Source organism: Ostrea edulis, chromosome 6, assembly GCF_947568905.1.
Source record: "Ostrea edulis chromosome 6, xbOstEdul1.1, whole genome shotgun sequence".
NCBI classification, from domain to species: Eukaryota; Metazoa; Mollusca; class Bivalvia; order Ostreida; family Ostreidae; genus Ostrea; species Ostrea edulis.
Genome location: NC_079169.1, coordinates 89,142,166 through 89,166,905, shown reverse-complemented (window position 1 = coordinate 89,166,905; position 24,740 = coordinate 89,142,166). Strand labels below are relative to the sequence as shown.

The 24,740-nt window shown below is 36.2% G+C and overlaps 2 protein-coding genes and 1 non-coding gene across 4 annotated transcripts in view; 1 reads left to right on the top strand and 2 right to left on the bottom strand.

The window, feature by feature from the left end:
• The window catches only part of LOC125647437 (TBC1 domain family member 9-like), a 70,373-nt gene that overhangs the window by 2,621 nt on the left and 43,012 nt on the right, over positions 1–24,740 (bottom strand). For both annotated transcript variants that reach the window (XM_056142569.1, XM_056142570.1), the window contains 9 exons: positions 23,450–23,510; positions 16,003–16,188; positions 10,848–10,958; positions 9,683–9,781; positions 2,766–2,957; positions 1,834–2,011; positions 1,363–1,437; positions 1,023–1,274; positions 739–842 (listed from right to left, as the gene is read on the bottom strand). In XM_056142569.1, coding sequence (XP_055998544.1) covers positions 739–842; positions 1,023–1,274; positions 1,363–1,437; positions 1,834–2,011; positions 2,766–2,957; positions 9,683–9,781; positions 10,848–10,958; positions 16,003–16,188; positions 23,450–23,510 — 1,258 coding nt within the window. The remainder of the gene's footprint in view (positions 1–738; positions 843–1,022; positions 1,275–1,362; positions 1,438–1,833; positions 2,012–2,765; positions 2,958–9,682; positions 9,782–10,847; positions 10,959–16,002; positions 16,189–23,449; positions 23,511–24,740) is intronic.
• Trnaf-aaa (transfer RNA phenylalanine (anticodon AAA)) lies at positions 9,972–10,044 on the bottom strand. Its single transcript has one exon. It is a non-coding gene; the product is annotated as a tRNA-Phe (tRNA).
• On the top strand, positions 17,759–20,794 carry LOC125683592 (uncharacterized). The gene is made up of 2 exons (XM_048924906.2): positions 17,759–18,204; positions 20,319–20,794. Exons 1-2 carry the CDS (start codon positions 17,862–17,864, stop codon positions 20,756–20,758), a joined length of 783 nt encoding a protein of 260 aa, XP_048780863.1. The 5' UTR covers positions 17,759–17,861; the 3' UTR covers positions 20,759–20,794.

Genomic DNA, 24,740 nt, shown 5'->3' with positions numbered 1-24,740 from the left:
ATTACATCCTAGGAACATCCCTTAACTCCAATTCTTACCCGAGACATCCTAGGAAAATCCCTTAACTCTGGTTCTTACCTGAGACATCCTTGGAACATCCCTTAACTCCAGATCTTACCTGAGACGTCCTAGGGACATCCCTTAACTCCAATTCTTACCTGAGACATCCCAAGAAAATCCCTTAACTCTGGTTTTTACCTGAGACATCCTTGGAACATCCCATAACTCCAGTTCTTACCTGAGACGTCCTAGGAACATCCCTTAACTCCAGTTCTTACCTGAGACTAGGAACATTCCTTAACTCCAGTTCTTACCTGAGACATCCTAGGTAATCCCTTAACTCTGGTTCTTACCTGAGACATCCTAGGAACATCCCTTAACTCTGGTTCTTACCTGAGACATCCTAAGAACATTACTTAACTCCAGTTCTTACCTGAGACTAGGAACATCCTTTAACTCCAATTCTTACCTGAGACATCCTAGGTAATCCCTTAACTCTGGTTCTTACCAGAGACATCCTAAGAACATTACTTAACTCCAGTTCTTACCTGAGACTAGGAACATCCCTTAACTCTAGTTCTTACCTGAGACATCCTAGGTAATCACGTAACTCTGGTTCTTACCTGAGACATCCTAGGAACATTACTTAACTCCAGTTCTTACCTGAGACTAGGAACATCCCTTAACTCCAATTCTTACCTGAGACATCCTAGGTAATCACGTAACTCTGGTTCTTACCTGAGACATCCTAGGAACATCCTTGAATTCTGCCTTACTGTCACTTCTGTTCAGTTCCTTTTTCTTTGCATACATCTTTTTTAATTTTTCATGTAGTTCTGTTTCTGAATGGGAAATACTTAATCATTAAGTGTTGGAGAAAACTTCTGAATGACATATAGATCAGAACTAAAATACTTATAAAATATATCACAAAAGCTCTAGACATATTCTTACATTAGCTTATCTCTGTTTGAATACAAAGAACATATATCGTTGCCACTGCTGATGAAATTATCAAGCACCTTTCTCTATGGTGACCTCCTCTGCAGATTTCTGTACAACATCTAGTCCCTCATCACCGCAGGGTCCACTCCCCACAATCTGTGATCCTCCACCCTCTGCCCCCAAAATATCAGCCTTGTTAACATCCTGGTTAGATTCTGCAGTTGCCGCTATCTGGGTTTTGTCCTCGGTGCTGGTATCTTGGCGAGATTCTTCCTTAACTTCACTTTCCTCCTCCTCATCCAGAACAGGATCTCCTGGGAGTGATATTTCTGAGAAAATAGAAATTTGATATATTCCAAACTGACATATACTGGAATGTCATTATTTTTTTCTTCTCCTTATTTTTCTTTTACTAACCGTCCTGCAGAACATCCACTGAGCTTGTATCACTATCGAAATAATCAGCAGCCTCTACAGCACTCTCTGGATTCTCTGCAACAGAAATCAACACTTATATATCATTATACACTGAGGGGGAAAGCTGAGAATCTCAATACAGTCAACACTTATATATCATCATACACTGAGGGGGAAAGCTGAGAATCTCAATATAGTCAACACTTATATATCATTATACACTGAGGGGGAAAGCTGAAAATCTCAATACAGTCAACACTTATATATCATCATACACTGAGGGGGAAAGCTGAGAATCTCAATATAGTCAACACTTAAGCATCATTATATACTGAGGGGGAAGCAGAGAATTTCAATAGTCAACATTTAGACATCATCATATACTGAGGGGGGAAGCAGAAAATATCAATACAGACAACACAGAATTTCAGTACACAGTCAGTAGAAAATCTCCACACAGTCAGCATTTACCTGGTTTTGAAGGCGACACTGGGGATGATGCAGGCATGTCCTCTAACTCATGGGGAGATAACTGGTGCAAAAGGTACAACAGCTTTATCTTCTGAGTTATATCCCCTTTACATATCACACCAAGCACATAAACAAACTCCTTGAAGTTTACCATGTTATCTTTATTATCATCCAAAAACTACAAAGAAAGGAAATAGACACCAGCAGTGAGCAAATGTAAACTAATGATAAATGTATGATTAAAAGACTGGGAAGAAAGTCAAATCACAAAATAAGTCAGTGCCTGAACCTAAAAGCAGAGTTTAAACAAAGCCAACAGTATTTTATTAGCTCCTTATAAATCAAGTATGCTGTATATTCCCAAATATATACACAAGGATTTTATTATCGCGTAATTTATAGATAGACATCACTCACAAAATAAAATTATTTGCTTTTATTTTTCTGCTGTTAAAATACATGTAAGAACTCTTGATCAATAGATCTCATGTGAATTCATACGGGTCGTTTTGCCATATTAAGTAAGTAATATAAGGATTGATTGATTGTATCTTGCTTAATGTCTCGCTCGAGAATTTTTCACACATATGGAGACGTCACCAAGACGGGTGAAGGGCTTCAAATTTAGGCCTATGTTCAGCACTTATGGCCATTGAGCAGAGAGGGTTCTTTAGCGTGCCACACCTACTGTAACACGGGTCATCCGTTTTTAAGGTCATCTCCGAGGACCCATGACATTCACACCTGATGCCGAGCGTTTGTCGCTGGAACTGTTACTACCTGTTTTAATGACTTAGGTTTGTCGCGGCCGGGATTCGCACCTCGGCCTTCCGCATGCAGGGTGAACGTTTAACCTCTCGGCCACCGCGTCGGTGCTAGTAATATAAGGAATTTACTGTATTGAGAAATGGCACTCTCTGACAATAACCTACCTTAAACGTCCTGAGAGCTAGATGTCCTGCCCTGGATCCTGAAGCCCATGGAGAGAGAGACAGATACATAGTCTTGAACTGCTCAAAGTCCACCTTATACATCTCATAATAAGGTCGAGAAGGGTCAAATTTATCTCCCATGTCTGCAGGCTGTTGACTGGTCCTCCAGTAGCAGGACGTTAAGTATTCCTCCTATAGAAAAGTCATACACAGTTAAGAGATTCCCTAATGTGTGTTGTATAGAAAAGTCACACACAGTTAATAGATTCCTTGTTGTGTGTTGTATAGAAAATTCACACACAGTTAATAGATTCCCTGATGTGTGTTGTGTATGGAAAATTCACACACAGTTAAGAAGTTCCCTAGCATGTGTTCAATAAAAATTCACAAACAGTTACGAGATTCCCTAATGTGTGTTGTATAGAAAATTCACACACAGTTAAACAGGTTCCCTAATGAAAGGTGAAAATAACGAACAGTGACCAATTTCAGAACTCCTAAAAGCAATACAAAATAGAGAGTTGGGGAAACACAGACCCCTGGATATACCATAGGTGGGATAAGGTGCCTAGGATGAGTAAGCATTCCCTGTCGACCGGTCACACCCATCGTGAGCCATATATCATAAGTGGTCTGATATTAGTGAGCAGTCTGATATTATAGTGAGGAGTCTGATATTATAGTGAGCAGTCTGATATTAGTGAGGAGTCTGATATTAGTGAGCAGTCTGATATTATAGTGAGCAGTCTGATATTATAGTGAGGAGTCTGATATTAGTGAGCAGTCTGATATTAGTGAGGAGTCTGATATTATAGTGAGCAGTCTGATATTAGTGAGCAGTCTGATATTATAGTGAGCAGTCTGATATTAGTGAGCAGTCTGATATTATAGTGAGGAGTCTGATATTAGTGAGGAGTCTGATATTAGTGAGCAGTCTGATATTATAGTGAGCAGTCTGATATTATAGTGAGGAGTCTGATATTAGTGAGCAGTCTGATATTATAGTGAGGAGTCTGATATTAGTGAGGAGTCTGATATTATAGTGAGCAGTCTGATATTATAGTGAGGAGTCTGATATTAGTGAGGAGTCTGATATTATAGTGAGCAGTCTGATATCATAGTGAGGAGTCTGATATTAGTGAGGAGTCTGATATTATAGTGAGGAGTCTGATATTAGTGAGCAGTCTGATATTATAGTGAGCAGTCTGATATTATAGTGAGGAGTCTGATATTATAGTGAGGAGTCTGATATTAGTGAGCAGTCTGATATTATAGTGAGGAGTCTGATATTAGTGAGCAGTCTGATATTTGTGAGCAGTCTGATATTAGTGAGGAGTCTGATATTATAGTGAGGAGTCTGATATTATAGTGAGCAGTCTGATATTAGTGAGCAGTCTGATATTAGTGAGCAGTCTGATATTATAGTGAGGAGTCTGATATTATAGTGAGGAGTCTGATATTATAGTGAGCAGTCTGATATTATAGTGAGCAGTCTGATATTAGTGAGGAGTCTGATATTATAGTGAGCAGTCTGATATTAGTGAGCAGTCTGATATTATAGTGAGGAGTCTGATATTATAGTGAGCAGTCTGATATTATAGTGAGGAGTCTGATATTAGTGAGGAGTCTGATATTAGTGAGCAGTCTGATATTATAGTGAGGAGTCTGATATTATAGTGAGGAGTCTGATATTAGTGAGCAGTCTGATATTATAGTGAGGAGTCTGATATTATAGTGAGGCGTCTGATATTAGTGAGCAGTCTGATACTAAATATTATGTCAGACCTCATGTAAATCAACAAATGAAATTCAATTAAGGCCTTTCTTTTTTAACAGCACAATTATATATGACACATATAGTTCTGTATGAAAAAATATCAAACAATTTTGGGTCCTAACGGGCTTCAAATATGTCAATCTGTCTGATATTTTTTGTACAGAACTCTATCTGGCATATACATGTAGATATCAAATACGTTTGGTCAGTTTAGAATTTTTTTTTCTTCAGTTTTTGATTAAAAAACAAAAAACAAAACAAACATATTTCTTTTGCAACATCAATTTCATTGGGTTTATGGGCATTGCATGTAATCTAAAAAGATGGAGTGCACTGAAACCAGTCTTTCTAAATGTACATGTAGTGCACACAGAGAGTATACATGCATTTCATATACACACACTGTCAAGTACAAAGTACTTGACAATCATCCAAGTTTTTTTTGCTTTTTTTGTCACAAATCAATTGCAAGTGGCAATTTTTTTCCTTGCCCTAACCTTGTATGAGGTGTGTTGCTATTTTCACACCTTTGTAGATTTTGATACTGTTGACGTGTTTAACGATTAAATCCTCTTATACTGATCAGCTTATAGTGCTGCACGGTCTTACAACAAGTAAATAAATGCAATACAATAACAAGAGGCCCATAAGTCACTTTCGTCCATAGTTAAAGACTTTCCCTACATATTCGCTTGTAAAACTTTGATCCCTATTGTGGCCCCACCCTAACCCACTCCCCCACAGGGGGGTGGAGGTGGGAGCATGTTATTTACAAACTTGAATCTGTACTATGTCAGAAAGCTTTCACATAAAGGTAAACTTTTCTGGCCCAATGATTTTAAGAAGAAATTTTTTAAAGATTTTTCACTACAATTATTTGTATGTAAAACTCTGATCCCCTACTGTGACCCCACACTACCCCCAGGGGATGTGATGTTAACAAACTTGAATCTGCAACATGTCAGGGAGCTTTTATACAAATGTAAACTTCTCTGGCCCATTAGTTCTTGAGAAGATTTTTAAAGATTTTTCTTAAATATTTCTATGTAAAACTTTGATCCCCTAGAGTGGCCCTACCTAATCTCTGAGGCCATGATCTTTAGAAACCTGAATCTGTACTATGTCAGGAAGTTTTCATGTAAATATAAACTTTTTTGGCCCAGTGGTTCTTGAGAAGAAGATTCTTATATATTTCCCTGTATATTTGTGTGTAAAACTTTGACCCCCCATAGAGGCCCCCTTCCTACCCCCAGGGGCCATAATTTTACCAAACTTGAATATGCACTATGTCAGGAAGCTTTCATGTAAATTTCTACTTTCCTGACCCAGGGATTCTTGGGAAATGTAAATATTTTACACCCTATTGTGGCCCCATCCTACTCCCAGGAGCCATGGCTTTAAGAAACTTGAATCTGCACTATGTCAGGAAGCTTTAAAATGAATTTCAGTTCTTCTGGCCCAGTGGTTCTTGAGAAGAATATTTTTAATAGATGAACTCCACCCTATTTTTGAATTTTTGTGATTATATCCCCTTTGAAGGGGAGCATGGCCTTTCATTTCAACAACCTTGAATATCCTTCACCCAAGGATACTTTGTCATAAGTTTGGTTGAAACTGGAATAAATTGTATATAAATATAGCCGTGCCAAACAAATAAAGCAGGAACACACCTTAGAATTTGGAAAAAATGTTCGCGAAAGAAAATCTTTACGAACACATTATATGCAAACATCAAATACCAGGAATATTCTTAAGCCAGGTTGTCATCGTATAATAAAAATATTTAATATGTCAACATGACTATAGTGACAGATTCACAATTTTAACAAGCAAATTCTTATTATGCGACTCAAAAACTGTTGGAATAACATAAAAATCTAAATTTTGAAATTTAGGTGCTTTTTTCATTTCCAGGACTGCCAGTAAGAAGCTCTACATCACGTTTAGTTTTTCTCACAGATGTGCAAGTTGTACAAAACATTTTTGAATGGCAGTTTTTACTCTGAAATTTACAATTTATGTCACCCTTGTCCCAAAATGCTTCATCCAAATTCTATTAAAACAAGAGGCCATGGGCTACATCACTCACCTTGGCCCATATCTAGAGATTTTCCATATACGTATGGAAAACTTGGGTCCCAGGTATTGTGGCTTCAACCTACCCCCGGGGGTCATGATTTTAGCAAACTTGAATCTGCACTATGTCAAAAAGCTTTCATGTATATCAAAGATTTTCCTTATATATTTGTATGTAAAACTTTGATCCCCTACTGTGGCCCCATCCTACCCCCAAGGGCCATGAATTTTACAACTTTGAATCAGCACTATATCAGGAAGCTTTCATATGAATTTCAGATCCTCTGGCCCAGTGTTTCTTCAGAAGATTTTTTAAAGACCCCACCCTATTTTTGCATTTTTGTGATTATCTCCCTTTGAAGGGGACATGGCCCTAAATTCATTTCAACAACCTTGAATCCCCTTCCCCCAAGGATTCTCTGTGCCAAGTTTAGTTAAAATTGGTCCAGTGGTTCTGGAGAAGAAGATGAAAATGTGAAAAGTTTATGCTGACAACAGACAACTTCTGATCAGAAAAGCTCACTTGAGCCTTCGGCTCAGGTGAGGTAAAAAAGGGTTTGGTAGTTATCAATAAAAAATTGAAAGTGTTTGATTGTTGACACATTTAATCACTGAACATTCTGGCCCCATCCCGAGACCAATACCCCTACCCCCATCGTCGGAAACCCACAGTCGGCCGCACTCCATTTACCTCCTGTGGGACACAACACCGATATTTTCACATAACTCATTAAAATGCATGACCTTACGTAACCTATCAAGGACCAATGGGAATCGCCATAAGTATTCACGTAACTCAAAGTGTCAGCAGTAATGGCGGCGCCCATGAAGGTGTGTGATTTGTTGTGTGCCACTATCAAATATATTAGATAAAAACTCCAGATTTGGCACCCAAAATGGCTGATTATTTTGGCTAATACTTCACTTTTACATGTGCCCCCCCCTCCCTCGGAAATCTTGGATCCACCACTGGTATGTTTATTATCATAACTGCTACATAGCAAGTGAATAAAATCAGTCATGCATGATACCATTTAAAAACAAGAGATGTTTGTAAAACACATATGCCCCCATGGTGCAAAATTGAAAAGGGTTATACACAGACATCATTTAATTGATAGTAGTATCATCAATTCAAAATATTGAGCAGACAATATCTTCCTATGTCAAGAGTGGATTGATATTTTGACCTAAAAATCAATAGGAGTCATCAACTCCTGAAGATGTAACAGTGTACCAAGTTTGATGTCTGTCAAGCAAAGGGTTCTCAAGATATTGAACGTACATTATATATTCCTATGTACAGTTTGACCCTTGACCTTTGACCATGTGACCTCAAAATCACTAGAAGTCATCTACTCCTTAAGATGTATCAGTGTACCAAGTTTGATGTCTGTCAAGCAAAGGGTTCTCAAGATATTGAGCGGACAGTATATTCCTATGTCCAGAGTAGATTGACCCTTGACCTTCTGACCTGAAAAACAATAGGAGTCCTCTTCTTCTCATAACCAACCCACATATGAAATATCATTCCGATCAAGTGAATGGTTCCCAAGATATTGAGCGGACAACATGTGGTCTACCGACCGACCGAAAGGTGCAAACCAATATGCCCCTCTTCTTTGAAGGGGGGCATAATTAGATGCAAATCCAAATTAAAATATGGTTTTACAATCCCGTTTACATGTCATTTTGTAATTGTCGTAGGTGAAACATCAATATTGTGTTTACGCGGGAGAGGTACATGTATGTGAAGAAAGTCATAATTACTGGTTCAAATTGTACCGAGAACACAACTGGAACAAATTACAGCAGTAACTTAATACGCAAGTAAGTTTAACAATTATTGTAGTTCATAGGCAGGTAAGATTCATTCCTTATATTAACACATCTTTTAAATTAATATTGCATTCTCTTTGTTTGACATACTTGATAACGGTTGTGTACAACCCTTAGTTTATATTTAACATACAAAGGTGTTAATGAGCCTCTGATGTCATATTTGAGCGAAATATTAAATCTTAATTATCATCTGACATATGTCTAAAATCAAGGAAAAATTGACTACACCTGTGTTATTATCAGTTAGAAATGCCTTGACATTAATTAAAAATCCACCAGTGCTGCCATTCTATTGTTTAAGCAATCTTTTATTTATAAGGAATGGACAGTTTCAGGCCACTAGTCTTCTCAGTGATGGTCTGTCGAGTTAAATAGGATTTTTTGTGTGTACAAGTTCCCTATAATCCCCCTCTGTCACTATGCATGGAGCTTTAAGATTTAACAAAATGTAAATAATAATTTTCAAATGAAAATCCAAAGGTCGAACCCAAGACCTTTCACATGAAAGGACAATGACAACTTTGACAAAATTGAACAATAGCTGTTTCATATGACAAAACTCTATACTAGTATTACATATAATTCAATCTGATAATTAATAGTATCCTTGCAATTTATTGAAAGAATTTCCTAATATGAGTTACAAGTATAGCTAGATTAAAACTGGGCGTGGATTTTAAGTAGGTCCTCGTTCTTCTCCATTCCTACCTCAGTCTGATCTGGGCCTCGATCGGCTCCATTATTTTTAAATAATGGAGAGGTATTCAGACATTCCCTGTCAAAGTGCATACTCTCCCGAGCCATTAGGAATATATACTCTGACAGGGAATGTGAGTCTGTATACCCTGCCAAGAATCCATATAATGAATATGTCCTACAGCAGAGCAATGTTTATTTCACATAGCAGTTAAGTATGTAGATCTATTGACACCATTTTGTATCCCATCTACATGTATTCTTAGCAGAGTACATGACCTCATATAATTCTCAGCTTGTCGTCCAATCAAATGCCTGAATTTTTGTTTGCAATAGGACATCAACCTAATACATAATGTCAGACAGATATTAGACCTACATAATGAATATAGTGACAACCACAAAATGAACTTTTCCTATCCTTTAAGATATTTTGAAAATATCAAAACACAGTGAGATATATCAATATAATTTCACCTTTGAATTTTCCCCATTTCAGATATAAAGTAGTCGTAATTACGTGTACCTTGAATAGCCTGAACAAGTCCTCGAGCTCCTTCCCTTTGAACAGTGTGTGAGTTTGAACACTTCTCAATACATTTCTCTTTGTGCTGTCCTCAATATGCTAGGGAAAAAACGCAGGTCAGTGTTAAAAATCATTTAAATATCATATTTTTAACAGAAAGAAAAAGGCAATCCATTCCCACAAGTGTCCAAAACTTTTCTAACAACTGTAAAAGCTTTTTTCCCCTTTTCAAACCACACCTGAACCAACTTGCTTTAATATGCATCAACAGGAAGGGAGAAAATGCAATAGACCAGATTGGGATTCGAACTCGGGCCCCCTAAATCTTTAGTCAAGTGCTCTACCAACTGAGCTATCTGGCCATCAGAGATTGAACCTGTCTGACTGGTGATTGAACCCTTCTGACCGGCGATTGAACTCATCTGACCGCCACACAGGGATAGAATGTTGTAAGTATGGAACAGTAAGAATGGAAATCTTCAAAACCCACAGAGTACCTGCTCTAGATCCAGGATCATGAAACGATGAAAATTCAACAAGTACCTGCTTTAGATCCAGGATCATAAAACAATGACAATTCACCGAGTACCTGCTCTAGATCCAGGATCATGAAATGATGACAGTTGAATCTACGCTGTATGAGGACACTTCCCTATGATCATTCCAACAGACTGGAACTTGGCAGTTGTTGAAATCATAGTTTTAAAACATTTTCCTAATAAAATATGTCATATTATCATGCAACACTAAACCCTTATTGTGGTCATGCCTAAGCAGGGGCCATAGTTTGAACCAACTTAAATCTGTTCAATCAAGTTCATGTACTGCATGAGCAAATGAAAAATTGTAACCTTTAAACTGTTATTTTCCTCAATTTTCCTACATAATGTGAAAGTTATGCACTGCAAGTCATAGTGCGAACAAAACTGAAACTATATAAATTACACAAGAGTGCTTTCATATTAATTTTGACATATTATGATAATTGTGACTCTTGAGATGTCACAAGCTGACTTAAGTGAAAAGCCACAAATTTCAACCCATGAAATGACCATTGCTGATAATGGCAACAGTCTACAGATTAATTTAGATAAGGAAAGCTCACTACACTACAGCTCAGGTAAGCCTTAGAAATCTGTATACAGGTGAACAAAGTTCTACTAACCTGGACGACATGAAGGCGATATTTCAGTCGTAGTTTGTCTATGTCTTGATTAGAGATGTGTCCGTATTTTCTGTAGCTGTCATCGATCAATTCAGCCACGTCAACACTGGGCTGCAATCAAAATAAAGATATAATGCTGGGCTGCAGTCAAAATAAAAAAAACATGCTGGGCTGCAATCAACATGAAGATATAATGCTGGGCTGCAATCAACATGAAGATATAATGCTGGGCTGCAGTCAGCATGAAGATATAATGCTGGGATGCAATCAACATGAAGATATAATGCTGGGCTGCAGTCAGCATGAAGATATAATGCTGGGCTGCAGTCAAAATATATAAAAAACTTGCTGGGCTGCAATCAACATGAAGATATAATGCTGCATGGACTGCAGGCAAAATAAAAAAAACCATGCTGGATTACAATCAAAATAAAAACACTATATATGGTCCAGCCAGTGTACTACAGTGAATGAATTTAATCGGGGTTCACCAGAGTAATAATATTGAAATAACATTCACGATTTCCACACAAAATCTTAGTGTGGGTGAAGATGCCCCATAATCACTGAATGTAAAAAACTTCAGCCATTCAAAAAACCGTGGCAGCAATATCACTCCATAAATTAACAATACTTCTGTAAGTCACCAGAAGAACATAAGTATAATTATGATGACTGGAGAGTTCCATTTAGTCTCCGCTAATTAAACATCATGATGGTAATAATGAATTTCAAATCTTTTCCAAATGTAAGAAAACTTAATCAAGACTACAAATGTAACATAGTATAGTACTGTAGTTCTCTTATTTTACGTGAGTACTAGCTTATAATCGCAAAATGCCTCATGGACGTCAAATCGCAGCCATGATCATGAATTTGCGATTGGTCTATTGATCAATTGTTTTAACATGTATTTCAACAATGTAAGAATAAAAGCGAGATATTTTTTTTCATGGGTGATGCTTCTCGCGAAATTAAGTGATAATAAATTCAAAAACGTGAATCTAGGAATCTACAGTAATTGGGATGCTTTCAATTCAATTTTGTCTCAATCAATACGGAACGTTTGGGATGTGCCGGAACGACCGATTAGACTTGACGTTTATACACTGCGATCATATGATAGTAACCAACATGTAGAGCGAAGTTGACATCTATATAAATGGTGTTTTGCTAGCAGACAGTCCGTAAAGAGCTATATGCAGTCCTACAATGACAACAAGTCAAAATTGGTGCTAGTTAGTACCTGCATGGACGTAAATTAGATGGAACGGAAAAGGCACATTTATATAGACATATCATTGAATGCAAGGCGTGAAGTTTTACCGATATTCCCTAGATTTATTTCCCTCGCCAACTAGTTTAATCAACTGCATTTTCCTATGAATGGTTGTAGTGGTTCCGTTCTCTGAACAATAGCATTTTAATGCAGGAATTTGATAGCATTGGAAGTATCCCATGCTTGTTTACTTGGTTGTTATTGTAATCTGGAAGTGATGTCATGCCCTACAAATTACGTTCAACGCGAGGTAAAGGTCAGAGTGAACCATATCTCGAAACTCCTAGCTGTATTGAAAACCATGCTGGTCATATTGAAACTTAATTGATTGACATTATATGTTTAAAATGATATTTTCTCCTTTTTATGGACAATATTATCATGGGGTTAATTTTTCTCAGTGTACAGAAATCCACAACATTAACACCATGCAGATTCTGAATGAAATATTTCTCCTAAATGAACTTCAGCCTTCGCTGAAAGTATTTCACATGTATTTGCAAAGAGCTTTTGGCATGAATTTGTGACATTTTAAATTACATGCTAATTTTAAATTAATTTTCAAGGCATTCAACTGGTTATTATTCAACTGTTTATTGAACTGAATTTCTCTAATTCACATTTACAGACACGTTCAACTTCTCTTAATAACATATAATTTTTCGTGACATTTCATTTACAATTCACTTGCATTCTATTTTGTTTCTACTGAAAAAATCTTAGAGAATATTACCATGTCTGTTTTAGAGTTAACATATTTCAGTAAGTTGTGCATGTATAAATATATGTACAATGACTGTGGCAAAGACTGAGAGAAAAATCTTGGGAATTAACTATCGGGTATCGAACCTGTGGCCCTTGCATTACTAGGTAGATGATCTAACCATTGAGCTACCCAAACCAATATACAACGTATGGTAATATTACTACAACAGAAAATTTTCAACCAACTAGTATTTTGGAAATCATACAAAAACTCTTCTTATCGAGGAGATGAAAAATGATTTAAGAGAAACTAGCTGTCAGAAACAACATGTATGCAGTCCTTAAGAAAATCACTGACATTTATAAATTATTATGTTATATTCATAAAACTTTGTGTAGAATGATAACTTAGCATAATTCACAAAATACAAAGTACAGGATGGGAATAGATTGAATCTTTTTTTATTTTCTTAAATTACCAAGTTCTTGATTTTACATTAGGCTAATACATTAAAACTTCATGCTTTCTGTATCCGGTGACAGATATCATTTCTCTCCCCACTTGTACTATTTACCTTAAATAGTTATACACCTTATATATATATATAGACACAATCAATGTAAAATCATATATTTACTAAGGCCTAATAATATTAATTACATGGTTCTCAGGCCTGCCCACATCTATTTCAACAATGCTTATTAATTATTTTTAGCCTTCGATGAATAAAATAAGATTTCTCTCATGTGCTCTTCCAATTCAAGAAAAAAAATTTGGTTCCATATTGCATTTTAAATACATTGTATTCCTGTAGGTATAAGCGTACCTTTGATTAAGTCTGGGTCCCATCATCCTAATTTTTGTGTAAACAGTCTTGATCATCCAGACATCTGTGTATTGTAACTCCCTGGGTATATATATACACAAACGTCTAGATGATCAAGACCCGGGTAAACAGTTAAATGGCTGGTCAGGTTATGTTTGAAATATTTCATAGCAATATATAGTGTTAATATCTGTATAGATACAAAAAGACAGTTATTCTGTCAAGGTGCATTGTGGGAGGGTTTTTTCCTCTTGCTCTTTACTGGAACTATTTAAAAGTTAAGGGTTTTGCACAAAAACATATTCCCTCATCTTGTTTTTTTTTTAATTATTAGATAAAAAGAAAAAGAAAATCTCTTTGAGAAACAGGTATTTGATTTTTTTGGCCTAAATAAAGATAATTTATTTCCTTATTTCTCATGTCACTAGACTTGACACTTTGATTGGCTGAATGACCATTCACTTACCCTACACATTCATGGTGTTCAGCACAAAGGACTTAAGCAAGACTGTTAATTTACAGAGAAAATTTGTACTTCAAAATTGATTTTACTCACTTTTATTCAAAACTATAATAAACAATGTATAACATTATTTCTACTCTTTTCTGACAAATTGAATTTGTTACAAACAAGATGCCCACAGGCCTTATCGTTCACCTGAGTACATAAAGTGAAAAGTATCACAAGCCCTAAGGGCTACAAAACCTAGTATGTATCATTTTCCTGATCCAAAACTAGAAACAAAAAAAAGAACATTATGTTCACCTGCATATGCCTTCAAAGTGAATATAAAATTTATTTTTTCCAACATTAGACCAAAACTAAATTGGGAATTTTTTAAGTCATATAACTGAATAAAATAATTTGGCCATTCAATAAAAACGTGTGTCTCTAATCACTTTTATCTAGGTCTAACTCTAAAATGGACGAAAAGAAAGGACGACTTCTGTTATGCACTGGAGTAACAATTATTGTAACACTGAACCCAATCTAAAGATGAGCAATTAGGCATCCTTTAGTAAGTTATAGTGGCAACTTTTGATGTATTAAATCATTCAGTCAAAATAGTAAATCAAAGTACAGAAAGTACTCAGGGAAGAGGAACTTTTCAAATATGTGAAGAAAAAAACTTATATAATGATAATTATATGGATAACTCTGTTTACCTTTTACCAGTACAAACTATCATTGGGTCTAATGCTGCCTGATGTATTTCATACCAATTGTTTGGCCATTCTTGGCACACTGATTTTGACTACAGATAACTCTGTTTACCTGATCAAGTTATAGGGCTCACGGTAGGTGTGACCAGTTGACAGGGGATGCTTACTCCTCCTAGGCACCTGATCCCAACTCTGGTATATCCAGGGGTTTGTGTTTGCCCAACTCTTTATTTTGAATTGCTTATAGGAGTTATGAAATTGATCACTGTTTGTTATCTTCACCTTTCATATATGAAAGTAATTCTGCTTTTTCAAAAAAAAAATCATGATAGATTTATTTTCACTAAATTTGTGCAGTTAACATTGGTTAAATAAATTTGTATATTTATTTTTAATATTTACTCTATGCAGAAAATTAGAGTGTTATGCAGTATGTCGGCAAATTAAGCGAAGTATATCTTATATATGAATATACAATAAGTTGAAAAAAAAGCCATATTATCTCTGTTTCATACGATGCTGCTTATACTTAATAAAACAAATCTTTATGTATTGGAATTGAGTTTTGAATATAGAGGATTATGTGTTTTAGTGGATGATTTCTAGTATATATGTTCTACATCAAAGAAAAGTGAAGGTGTGATGCGGCTCACTCAAACGTCCCTTGCAATATATCCATGCATGCTGTGTCTATATAAATTACAAAGATGAACTAAGTTCAACTCCCAACAAAAATGTGCATCTCTAAGCACTTCTGACTAGGCCTTGCACTGTATCTGTGTACAAAAATGGCTGACTGGGAATCATTTCATAGGCTCTAGTAGCCAGTTTTAATGTTTAAAATGATTCAATGAAATTGTAAAACAAGCAATAACATTTTCTTGGTCAACACAATGCCTTAGCTGCCCTCGGAGTCCTCCAGGCTTGGTGAATATTGCACTTTTCAGGCAACTAAAGCATCATATTGACCTAAAACATGTCATCAACTGTATATTAGCTATCCTTAAAGTACATAATTCATCTTGCTCTCCGAGTTTGAGTAATATTACACTTCTGAGGTAGCTAAAGCAATCCGTGTCACATTGGCCTCAGATAAGTAAATATTTGTGTAATATTCTGACTTTTACAGTAGCGGTAAGGGTACAGGGATAACTTTATGTTGCTGTTTTAAAGATCTCACCTCTTTCTTTTCCGACAGACCACTACACATGGTGTTGGTGTGGACAATGTGAGGCATTGTAGAGTCTTTGTTGGTGACATTCTCTAGGTAAGAACTCAGAATCGTCATGGCCTCCCCCTCTTCTTTTGCATCAAGTAGTTCTGCCTGCTTGTTGTCCAGAATTGTCAAGGCTACTTGAAAAATTACCTACATTAAGAATTCATTGCATTAGAAACTAAGTTTCATACAATCATATTAATGTAGCTCTACATCAATATCATATTTCATGTAACAAGAGGAAAATTTAAATAACAGTAGTCTACATGAACATATACAATTATGTGTTTGTGAAACACTGATGCCTCTGTATCAGTGTATGGTGAAAATGCATAGCCAAGGTTAAAGTTTTTCAAATGTTGATTACATTTTCCAAGGTCATGAGGTAAAAAACTGTGGTACTTAATGAAAGGTCTTATCAAAAGGAATGCACATGTGAAATATGAACGCCCTATCACTGCTCAATCAAAAGTTATGGTCAAGGTTAAAGTTTTTCGAAAGTAGGTCAAACCCTAAGGTAAAGGAAAAAAAAATTGGTACTACAATAAAGGTCTAGTCATGAGGAATGCACATTTTATATATGAAAGCCCTATCACCATCTATTCAAAAATTATGGCCAACTTGTTAAAGTTTTTGGCAGACACACAAACAGACGGATGGATGAACTAAAACTATAAGATCCCAAATCTCTGATTATGATGACATCAAATAATAGCAAATACTATAAAACTTAGGTTAAAATTTCTTAAGGATGAAGATTCAGACAATTAGAAAATATGTGCCATACGAGAAATATGCTCTTTTGTTTTAAAATGTGTGGCTTATGTAGTCAGATAACTATTTTTGCTTGCACTTGTAACATTTACTTCTCTCAGTACTTTGATTTTGCTTGTAGCTGTGACATTTATTGCTTAAGGAGGAATGCTACACCCAGAGAAATTTGATGTAGATGAAAAGTGGAGGATATATGTACAAAAATATTTTGAAGTTGAAAATTTTCAAATTTACTTCATTTTGTCAAAATATACAGTTTTAGAAGAAGATAATCTGGAAAAAGTTTAAAATCCCTGCTGGACTCAAACCTGCGACCTACAGTTCAGCAGTCGGTATGCTAATTAACCCCTGAGCTACTTGGCTAGGTATCTAAATTGAAAAGGAAAAGTTCAATATTGCTGATATTGATTTTTTCATCCAATGGCATGGTTTTAAAGGAAGTCAGCCATTATGACGATGTAGAGTACGTGCCTCCTTAAATGAACCATAATTCCCAGTTTAAAAATGTGTGTAAAAAAATACATATAGTCTGAACTTTTTGATGGATTCATTCTTCATTAAAATGTGAAAATGTTGATATCTGACAGCAAATTTAATTTGGAATAACATATAGTCAGTACAGATGCAAGACCAACTGATTTGATGTCCCCTGCCTGTCCTGTGTTGACCTTAATCCTGTCATTTGTTCAAATGTTTTTAAAAAATAACAGCTGAAACTTAAATGGTAATTGACATCTGTTGGAGAGAAGTTGAATGATACCTAGCTGTGGTCAAGAGATAAACTGACAATACAAAATTAATATCTGATGCCAATCATAGCCTTTCCCTGCTTCAATACATGTAGTACACCCACGCCTAAAGCATGTCAATGTTTGATGATAACCTTCAGGGTTCACATTCTGTTACTGTAAGGTAGATAGCCAAATGAGTGCAGTAATTTCAGCTCTTACAAATGTTCATTTTCTCACCAGGTCCACTCCCCTTGTACAACAAATGCTTGATGACATATGTACAAACTCTACACAAAAACTCTAATCTAAAACCACAGAATGTGTTGTCTGATTTTTATTCTCTTGTGCTGTGGTGTGGATTTTTCCTTTTCCCAAGTGGATATCAAGGCAGCTGTCAAGGAGGAAATAAAGAAACAGATTTCTCCACTCTGGGCCAAATACGCTGAGGTGGAAGCTGTCAATTTAAAAAACCAGAAAACCATTTCTGACCTGCAGAAACAGATCCTCGAACTGAAAAAAGACAATGTTTTAAAATCTTCTGAAATTTTCATAGCAAATCAACGCCTCCAGCAGCTTGCATCCATTCCAAGAGGAGAATCTCTTTTGTCTGAAGACATCTGCCATTATGTGTCTAGGCAATGTCCTACCAATTCTCGACAAGGTATGAGTCACATGGTTTATAAAGTCAGATTATTTCTAGGTCATCTGAGTCATTCGGTTGACTTCAAGATCTGCTATTGCTGTTAATCTATTGTTAATAACTACATCTACTTTAATGAGACTTGGTATATGTGTAAATTTAGTACCTTTTTGAGTAAGATGAACACAAAATAAGAATTCAAAGGTATATTATAAGGCTTATAGGAGTTATGAGATTGATCACTGTTCGTTATGTTTACCTTTCATATGCCCCCAAGTATGAAACAAGAGGCCCACAGGCCTTATCGGTCACCTGAACACTATAGTATCACTACTTCCATGGGCTATGAAATCTAGAAAAAAAATTCAGTTCTGAATATCTAAGCTAAATTCTAATGTTCAGCAACAGTATAAACAAGATGTAAAACTTATACAGTACCAATTTTGATGCACCAGATGCGCATTTCGACAAATAATGTCTTCACAGTGATGCTCAACCGAAATGTTTGAAATCCGAAATAACTAGGAAGTTTTAGAGCTAAATATAGCCAAAAACAGCGTGCCAAAAAAGTGGAGCCAAATTCGTCCAAGGATAAGAGCTATGCATGAGGGAGATAATCCTTAATTTTGAAATGAATTTCTAGATTTTATAACAGCAATTAAATATACATCCGTATTTTCAAGCTAGTAACGAAGTACTTAGCTACTGCGCTGTAGAGACCCTTGGGGACTAACAGTCCACCAGCAGAGGCCTCGACCCAGGGGTCATAATGTAAAACTTATACGGTACTAATTTTGATGCACCAGATGCGCATTTCGACAAATAATGTCTCTTCAGTGATGCTCAACCGAAATGTTTGAAATCCGAAATAACTATGAAGTTTTAGAGCTAAATATAGCCAAAAACAGCGTGCCAAAAAAGTGATGTGTTCTTAAAACTTCACTGCCCTCAAAATATAAAATATCAAAAGATATAACCTATTTGGACTCATCCCAAAGTCATTACCCCCGGGTTCTGAAATTCACCATTTTTTGTATATCCTTTCCTGCTATTCCTAAGTATGCATTTAGATTTTATATAGTATCAACAAACTTACACATACATACTATATACTAAGTTTGGCCCCACCCTGGGGTCAGAACCTTTACTCTGGAGAAAATCAAATTTACATTTTGGTAAAAGACTACATGCTCTATGCATTTAGCACTAAATACCAAGTTTGGCTCCGTCCTGGAGTCAGAACCCCTACCCCGGGGATCATGAAATTTACAATCTATGTCCCCCTTGTTCCAAATATGCTTCATACCAAATTTGAAAAGAATTGGAATGATAGTTATCAAGAAGAAGTTGAAAATGTCAATTGTTCACACATTTAATAAATGACCATTTTGGCCCCACTCTGATACCAAAACCCCTACCCCTGGGATCATCATATTTACAATTTTGGTAAAGGACTACCTGCTCTTTTTAAATATCTATTTACTTTCAATTTAGTATCAATAGCACTAAAGAAGATGTTATTTAAGTGTTTTACACATAAACACTATATACCAAGTTTGGCCCCGCCCTGGGGTCAGAACCCCTACCCCAGGGATCATGAAATTTACAATTTTGGTAGAGGCCTTCTTGCTCTACATCACCATGCATTTAGTTTTTCTTACATGTATGTAGTTTTTTAGAAGAAGATTTTTGAAAATTGGTCAATTTTGGGCAGTTTTTGCCCCGCCCCTAGGGCCCCAGGGATGCTGGAGTCCTGAAATTTACAATTTATGTCCCCCTTGTCCAAATGATGTTTCATACCAAATTTGAAAAGAATTGGACCAGTATAGTTATCTAAAGAAGTTAAAAATGTTCAATTGTTAACACACGACGGACGACGACAACCAATTGCAATAGGTCAACTGAGTTTACTCAGGTGACCTAATAACAAAATTTGACTGTATATGAAATTGACAGAACAGGGACAACTGGCTCATCCTGGTTCTAGTTTTAACCAGTTTTTGCCCAACTTTTTATTTTGTTGGTTAGTAGGATGTATATTGTTTTACGTCCCACTCGAGAACTTTTCACTCATGGTAGACAAGTAGGACAAGATGTAAATTTAAATCAGTACATTGGTGTAATTTGTTTTACAGGCAGACAAATCGGACAAAATGTTGCTTTCAGTGCCTACATGGAACACAAGGGTGGAAACAATCACATCGGAAACAAACTCCTATACAATCAAGTCCTTGGTAACTACGGCAATGGGTACAACACTAGCAATGGGATTTTTACTGCACCGAGTACCGGTCTCTATGCCTTCCTCTGGGTCACACAGGTTCATCATGACAGCTGGTGCAGCACCAGGATGTTACGAAATGGATACATTATGAGTGTGACCTCCTCTAATGCGAAGGCCACTGGCTCTGGCGCCAACGAGAGTGGTTCAGGAACGGGTTTTCTCATCACCTATATGAACCGAGGCGACACAGCCTTTATAGAAATGAACAGTCCATCTGGCCAAACATGCAGTGTTGTAAGCAACGATAAGGGACTGAGTACTTTCTCTGGGTGGGAAATTGCCATAATATGATACAGTCTGAAGCTCAATAAACAACATACACTAAAACAATCTATTTCTCCTTCTGCAATAATGTTAAAACAATCAATTATTTCATGTATATTCAATCCTTGTTATCTCAAACTTGATAGTACTAGGGGAAACAAGAGGCCCATGGGCCACATCGCTCACCTGAGTCACCTTGGCTCATATATTTAAAGATTCTTCCTATATATTCGCATGTAAAACTTTGATCCCTATTGTGGCCCCAACCTACTCCCGGTGGCCATGGTTTCTTTTTTCAAAATTGAATCTGGACTATGACAGGAAGCTTTCATGTGAATGTAAACTTTTCTGGCCCAATGATTTTTCAGAAGAAGATTTTTAATGATTTTCCCTATATATTTGTATGTAAAACTTTGATCCCCTATTGTCGCCTCATCTTACACCAGGGGGCCATGATTTTAATAAACATGAATCTGCACTATGTAAGAAAGCTTTCATGTAAATTTCAACTTTCCTGGCCCAGTAGTTTTTGAGAAGAAGATTTTCCCTATATAGTTGTATGTAAAACTTTGATCCCCTATTCTGACCCCATCCTATCCTCGGGGGCCATGATTTTAACAAACTTGAATCTGCACTATGTTAGAAAGCTTTCATGTAAATTTCCACTTTCTTGGCCCAGTAGATTTTGAGAAGAAGATTTTTAAAGATTTCCCCTTTATATTTGTATGTAAAACTTTTATCCCCCCCCCCCCCCCTTGTGGCCCCATCCTGCCCCCTGAGGCCATGATTTTTACAAACTTGAATCTGCACTATGTTAGAAAGCTTCCATGTAAATTTTCACTTTCCTGGCAGAGTAGTTTTTGAAAAGAAGATTTTTAAAGATTTTCCCTATGTGTTTGTATGCAAAAGTTTGATTCCCCCTTGTAGCCCCATCCTAACCGGGGGGGGGGGGGGGGGGGGGGGGGGGGGGGGGGGGGGGGGGGTATGATTTTAAAAGACTTCAATCTGTGTAAATATCAGCTTTTCTGGCTCAGTGGTTCTTGAGAAGAAGATTTTTCCTATATATTTGTATGTAAAACTTTGATCCCCTATTGTGATCCCATCCAACCCCCGGGGGCCATGATTTTAACAAACTTGAAACTGCACTATGTCAGGAAGCTTTCATGTAAATTTCAGCTTTCTGGCCTGGTGGTTCTTAAGAGGATTTTTAAATGACCCCACCCTATTTTTGCATTTTTGTGTTTATCTCCCCTTTGAAAGGAACATGGCCCTTCATTTGAACAAACTTGAAAGCCCTTCACCCAAGGATACTTTTGGCCAAGTTTGGTTGAAATTGGACCAGTGGTTCTGGAGAAAAAGTCAAAAATATAAAAAGTTTACAGACAGATGGACAGACAGACGACAGACAACAGGCGATCAGAAAAGCTCACTTGAGCTTTCAGCTCAGGTGAGCTAAAAATGTCAAGGCAGCCAAGGGTTTGAGATATTGAGGCTAAGATATATAAAGTAAATGTAGTTGGGATTTTCAACTGACTTCGACATATCTATGTTATTTGAGATATTGGATGTTTGAGATAACTAAGTTCAATTGTAACTTCATTTCAAGGCTTAAACTAGAATGTTCCAAAAAACGTATGAGTCATTTATGAAGGCATCTGTAGTCTGCATTGTATAAATCAAATTGACTTTCACACAAGGAACATACAATTCATGATAAAAATCAAAGCTTTGTCAGTTTCAAGGTTTTAGGTGTGGTAGATGAACAGACTGATGGACAGACTCGCAGTACAGCAGACAATGGACAAGCAATCTTCCGAGTGTTGCTATGCTATAAAACCACCATTGGTAATTTCACTACATGTACATCAAACCTAATCAATGGCATAGCATCACAACACAGATTTCACAACTAACATCATAACACAGATTTCACAACTAACATCATAACACAGATTTCACAACTAACATCATAACACACATTTCACAACTAACATCACAACACAGATTTTAAAACTAACATCACAACACAGATTTCACAACTAACATCATAACACAGATTTCACAACTAACATCATAACACAGATTTCACAACTAACATCACAACACAGATTTTAAAACTAACATCACAACACAGATTTCACAACTAACATCACAACACAGATTTTAAAACTAACATCACAACACAGATTTTAAAACTAACATCACAACACAGATTTCACAACTAACATCATAACACAGATTTCACAACTAACATCATAACACAGATTTCACAACTAACATCATAACACAGATTTTAAAACTAACATCACAACACAGATTTCACAACTAGCATCATAACACAGATTTCACAACTAACATCATAACACAGATTTCACAACTAACATCATAACACAGATTTTAAAACTAACATCACAACACAGATTTCACAACTAACATCATAACACAGATTTTAAAACTAACATCACAACACAGATTTCACAACTAACATCATAACACAGATTTTAAAACTAGCATCATAACACAGATTTCACAACTAACATCATAACACAGATTTCACAACTAGCATCACAACTAGCATCATAACACAGATTTTAAAACTAACATCATAACACAGATTTTAAAACTAACATCACAACACAGATTTCACAACTAACATCATAACACAGATTTCACAACTAACACCATAACACAGATTTCACAACTAGTATTTTTACATACCCTGGCTCCGTCGTAGAAGAAACAATCCAGAATGCTCACTGCACAGTTAAATGGCATCACACTAGTAAGAAGATTAGAAAAAAAGTCATTTAAATTATTTTATTTTAAATTGTTTATTATTAATACCAAGGATATTACTGAACATGCAAGTACAAGTAAAAATCCTATCTGCCAAATATCAATATTAATCTACAACATACACTGCTGTTCTTGAAAAATTACAAATAGGGGAGAAAAAACAAGTGGACCATTGGCCATATTTTGAATTTCAACAAGGGCTCCAACAGGTGGGGGCGTATTTTCAATCTCAATAAAGGCAGGGACTCTTTGGCTTTTGACACGTATTTTACTCTACACTAAACGTATATATAATGGGAAGATGTCAAGGGATAAAAACTTATCCGAAAATTTTATTCAACTTTAACTTGTTGTTTATAATATCACAAAATTTCACAGATTCTAAATTTTTTTGCTATTCACAGAATTCAATACCCCTGCTTTCACAGAATTAAATACTCCATGAACAGAATAAAATGAAATATCAAGGAATCAAAATCCAATAAGGCCAAAAAAGTTATTAAATAGTTTCTCAGAACAAAAGTATCAAATTTTGAAAGTATTATTTTTTTTCATTTTTTTTTTTAACTTGACTGTACCAGGAGTTATCTTTTTTTTTATGTTGACTTAGACTGGATATAGCCTGCCCTTACAGATTCTAAACGCTGCCGTTAAGAAATTCGAGGACAGGTAACCACCACCGCCATGACAGTGAGAAAACTTACTGTACAGCTCTACGCACAGCAAACACGCACACTAAAAATGAATCGTAACAAAAGGCCCATGGGCCACATCGCTCACCTGAGTCACCTTGGCCCATACCTAAAGATTTTTCAGATACATTCACATGTGAAACTTTGGTCCCTATTGTGCCCCCAACCTACCCCCATGGGCCATGATTTTACAAACGTGATTCTGCACTATGTCAGGAAGCCTTTATGTAAATGTAAACTTCTTTGGCCCAATGGTTCTTAAGAAGAAGATTTTTAAATATATTTTTCTATATATCATTATCTTTGTAACTTTTATTCCCTATTGTGGCCCCATCCTATGCCCAGGGGTCATGATTTTAACAAACTTGAATCTGCACTATGTCTGAAAGATTTCATGTAAATTTTAGCTCCTCTGGCTCATTGGTTCTTGAGAAGAAGATTTTTAATGACCCCACCCTATTTTTGTACTTTTGTGATTATTTCCCCTTTTACGGAGGCACAGCCCTTTGTTTGAATAAACT

What these genes read in the sequence shown, in the direction of transcription:
- LOC125683592 (XM_048924906.2), top strand. Translation starts at nt 17,862, where the DNA reads ATGTGTTGTCTGATTTTTATTCTCTTGTGCTGTGGTGTGGATTTTTCC. An exon ending in TCCTACCAATTCTCGACAAG is followed by an intron (nt 18,205 to 20,318) that starts GTATGAGTCACA and finishes TTTGTTTTACAG; the next exon opens with GCAGACAAATCGGACAAAAT.